Here is a 4,709-nt window from a genome sequence, read left to right as displayed (position 1 = left end):
TGTGAGAATGGCTTTGCAGATCCTTTGAGAACTAAAGAAGTAGTAATGGTGGTGGGAGCTTGAAATAATTGTGCTTGATCAGAATGTGTGGCAGCTTTGTACCAGTTGCTGTTTCCTTACAAACACTCTGATTTGTTATAAATTAACATCCACCACATTTGGATAAACACGAGGCAGAAAAATACAATGCTGAGGAGACATGAATTGTTGCATGAGATACCTTAAGGGTTCTGTGAGATGAGATTCGGTGTTGTGGTCCAACCCACACAGGTACAGCCTGGGACGGACAGGGAGAGACAACAGACCCAGTATTTTCAGGACTCCTGGCCAGTCAGAAATCTAAATTATTTTCTGTAAGTGGAACATTCAAAGCTCAGGTGCCCTATTGAAAGTGTCTGTGAAGGGCTTCCCCCTCCAGAGCTGCAGGGAGTGTCTAGGGTAGGAAGAGCTGGAGTCTTCCTCATTCCATCAAACATGATTCTTTCAGGATTTGCATAAATGATGTAGAGCATCTAGAACCATGCAGTATATTAGAAAGTCCTACAGCTCCCCCAGACTGTGTTAGTGAAATAAAGAGTCTATAGTAGGTAGGAAGAAATCCTCTTATAGGCCATGGCAGAAAATTCTGATAATTATCTGCTCTTACCTATACGTAACCCACCCCATTCAGTACCACCCAACAATACCCACAATAAACTCATTATTGCAATAAAGATTTGAGCCTGAGCCTACTTTTTGAATTGATTGTCTCACTGTGTGCAATAGAGATTTTACAACAAACCTAAGCAAGGTCTGGTTAGTTACTCCATTGTTGAAAATACTCAGAAACATAATGAGTAGCTTTCCAAATAAGACAGCATTAATAGACTAGTCAAGTTCTGATTATGGAGTTTGCTACGGCTTGTCAAAAATCAGTGGGTATGCTCTCCAAGAGATAATCCATGGGCTAATTATAAATTATTTATTTTGCACTGTAGGTAGCAATATTTAGGCCTAAAATCTGTTGGTAGCAAGTATCTCTGAATTTCAGATGTCTAAGCATAGTTGGAGAAATGAGTATAGGTATTCCTGCATAGCTTTGAGTACTGACCCTTTTGAGAATCAGTCACTAAAAATTGCTGGAAGAGAGAAAAGAACAACTGTAAAGGAATCAGAGTACAGCTGAATCTGCAGACAAAGAAGGAGATTTCTTGTATGTCTACGTCCTTCTGTGACATTATGCAATATTGATTTCTTTAATTTTATATACTAAATTAATTGAACATATCACATTGCAAGCTAAAAATTTATCCTTTTTCAAAGGACTGTGATAAATATCAATGCAGTTGAATAATGTGTTGAAGACAGAGAGAGACTAAAATCCAATGAAAGATGAAAATGCATGATTAAAAAGGAAGTATATTTCCCTTCAGGCTCTTAACAGGGAATTATGTGCAGTGGTTTTATTGTTTGTTGTTTGGGGTTTTTAAAGACAGCTCTCATTCATAAACTAACGAGCGTGTAAACCACTGCAAATTGAAACATGCAACGAATGCATCAGTTCCGTATGCACTCTGGAGATTACAGTGTCAAAGGTATGGTGCAGGAAGGTCCTGTTTCCTTCCTTAACGTAGGTTTAAGGTTACAAATTAATCTCAAAAGAAATTATTAGTATCTTGAAGAGTTAATGAGTATCTTAAAATGGCCTGTTTCTCTCAATTGTCCAAAGGCCAGTTGATCCTGAAGTGTATAAAATGCCAGTGCATGAAGATGAGAAACACATCCAAGACAGCCAGCAAACAAACAGCAGATATGAACCAAGTGCTGTGTCTACTGGGGAAGATGCCAAAAAGTGTTTCTACTTTCATTCGGTTTTTTGTGCTCTTACTCGGTTTCTCCACTATTTGTCTGGGTGCCCTTTGCATTTCCACAAGTTCCTCCACGTACACTTGTGGAAATAACGAGCTGGTGTTTTACTGTCTATTTGCTGTGGGTTTTTTTCTCCTTGTGACTGGCATTTTCTGGAGCATTTTCCATGAAGTCTTGAAATACAGGGGCCTCAGCAGCATCTTCATTCAAAATCCCAGCCACAGAGAGCGACATGTCAGCACCATAGACAGGTATGTGTTGCAGATGGCTGCTCACAAACCAGGAGGGCAGGATGCCGTTTTGTAAACGTACTTTGAGAAGTAAAAAAAACCCCATATGTAGCCATTTTATTGCATTTCTGTGGAGAGAACTGTATTCTGAAATTTGATTTGCTAGAGCGAACAGCAATGTGCAAACAGCAATTTGCGCAAATGATACAGAAGGTAAGGAATATATAATAATATAGGAAACGTGGCAGGTTGCACGGAGTGGTCCTAAGCCGTGCATGGAGGGACCAGATGTAACTACGCCGACTTAATGGAGCTCCTGCAGCAGCATCATTAGTTCTGTCTCAACAGACAATTCCAGATGTGCTGCTGTGGGAATACGTGCTCATATTACCAATGCGGCATGCAGGGAGCTTCAGCCCCTGATATGGTCCCTGCCTAAGTTTTCCTGTGTAAGTGTCCCCCACTATTTCTCAGCAAAGTCTGATGCTTTGAGAAAAAGGTTCTTAGACTGATTGGCACTAGGCCTGACAAAAGTCTTTAACAGAGTCACTGGATACAAATTACTTTTCCTGGACTGTTGTGGAAACCACAGCAGAAACACTGAAAACGGGTGTTCTAAAAGCACTATAAAAAAACATTCAGCAAATTCTGGTTAGATAATCAGGAACAAGCAACATGTATTTTAAAACTGTGGAAAACAATGATTACTATAATAATAAACAACTCACTAATTCAACCTACTTTGGACAGTGATCTCTTTCTTCTTCCAAATAAAATTTTTCTGAGGCATTTACTGAAATAGCAGAAGCATGAGTGTTTCTATGCCTTCAGTGGGGACTCTGTAAGGGGAAGGCTCGTGTGTTTAGAATGCTGTGTTGTCATAAAATATTTTGCAGAAAGACACAGGTAATGATGTCAGGTATGCCAGCTGTTTTATACTAATACAGTCTGTTGATCTAAAGCTACTTAGGTTTCCATTTACAGTTTAAGCCTCATCCAAACTTGGGAAACATAACAGACGAAGCATCTAACAAAGCTGAGAATTTTCGCATTTCACCATGATGTGTTTCTTTTCAGTTTGCTTTTATTCAGGCCTGACTTCTATCCCCCCTCCTATGAAGACAGCACAGATCCTGAAAACCAGACCTACCCACTGCCGGTTTCCTCCACAGTGAAACAGCAAGAAGCCATCAATTTCCCTCCACCTCCGTATAGCAAAAGCAGCACAGAGTTCATGAGTGAAACTAATGAGCAGGAACAGCCACCACCGTATGAACTACCTGTGCAGCAGCCACGGCGACAGCAAACTGCTGACCAAGACTCAAACCCTGGATTGGAGTCAAATTCTCATCCATCCACACAAGAAAACAGTTACCAACAGGATACAGACTGCCAGCAGACCTCAGAAAGAGCAACATCTGTCATAACTGGGGAGACCTTATAGCACCTTCCAGTACCTGAAGGGGCCTACAAGAGTGCTGGGAGGGGACTTTTTACAAGAGCCTGTAGTGATAGGACAAGGGGTAATGGGTACAAATTGAAATCAGGGAGGTTTAGATTAGATGTCAGGAAGAAATTCTTCACAGAGAGGGTGGTGAGGCACTGGAACAGGTTGCCCAGAGATGTTGTGGATGCCCCATCCCTGGCTGTCTTCAAGGCCAGGCTGGATGAGGCTTTGAGCAACCTGGTCGAGTGCAAGGTGTCCCTGCCCATGGCAGGGGGGGTGGAACTAGATGGGCTTTAAGATCCCTTCCAACCCTAACCATTCTATGATTCTCTGATTCTATGATTCTTTGATAACATCTGAGGTGGGCAGTGGGTAAAATTCAGTGTCTGTGAAGCAGAAATAATTGGAAGAAGAGGCATGTCAGTGATCGCCACATGGGGCAAAACTGCCCAAGGAGAAGCGCTGACAGTTTTAAGTGTCTGAGTGGAATTGGAGGGATATATAAAAAGGTGCTCAGTATTTCAAAGCAGAATGAATCTCCAGAGGTAGAAACGATCAGGCTCTATCTTATAAAAGTCAACATCACTGGCAATAGCAGTTTCTTATGCTACAAGATAAATGAAACAACATGTGTTATCAGTCTTAAAAGTCTGGTGCCTCATAAGGAGTTTCATCTGAAAGTCCTCATTTGCAGCTTTGTAACATCACCTGACTTGGGAAACCTATTAGTTCAGCCTTTGTTGGGAACATGTAAATTATTTATTGTAACATTATTTTTGTATCATATGCCTTACAAGTTACTTGGTACTAATAGCTGCTATTTTATTACTGAATTCATGAATAAAATTTGTATTTAAAGCAAATGCCTCGTATTTGCTTATATGATACAAGCTGCCCATGATACAGGATAAGCACATAATACAATACACTTGGGAGGGATCTTACTGATTCCTATCAATAGCTGGTGGGAGAGAAAGAAGAGGTTCTTCTCACTGGTACCCAGTGACAGGACAATAGGCAGTTGGCACAAACTGAAACCCATTAAATTCCAACTTAACACTCAATAAAGTCAGTGATTTTCTTCCTGTGAGTGGTCAAACACAAACAGTTTGGGCAGAGAGGTTTTGGAGGTCATCAAAACCCTACTGGACATGGTCCTGGGCAACCTCCTCTACCCTACTATG

General features: G+C 41.0%; 1 protein-coding gene across 1 annotated transcript; it reads left to right on the top strand.

Moving 5' to 3' along the window:
* Positions 1 to 1,821: 1,821 nt before the first annotated feature.
* Positions 1,822 to 3,522, top strand: TMEM252 (transmembrane protein 252). Its single transcript, XM_010159904.1, has 2 exons — positions 1,822 to 2,099; positions 3,171 to 3,522. The coding sequence occupies exons 1-2, from the start codon at positions 1,822 to 1,824 to the stop codon at positions 3,520 to 3,522; spliced, it is 630 nt and encodes a 209-aa protein (XP_010158206.1).
* The last annotated feature ends 1,187 nt before the right edge of the window (positions 3,523 to 4,709 follow it).

The sequence above is a fragment of the Eurypyga helias genome, unplaced genomic scaffold (genome assembly GCF_000690775.1).
Source record: "Eurypyga helias isolate BGI_N326 unplaced genomic scaffold, ASM69077v1 scaffold45049, whole genome shotgun sequence".
Classification (NCBI taxonomy): domain Eukaryota; kingdom Metazoa; phylum Chordata; class Aves; order Eurypygiformes; family Eurypygidae; genus Eurypyga; species Eurypyga helias.
Note: the sequence above shows the minus strand (reverse complement) of the source record. Positions and strands in the feature narration are given on the sequence as shown.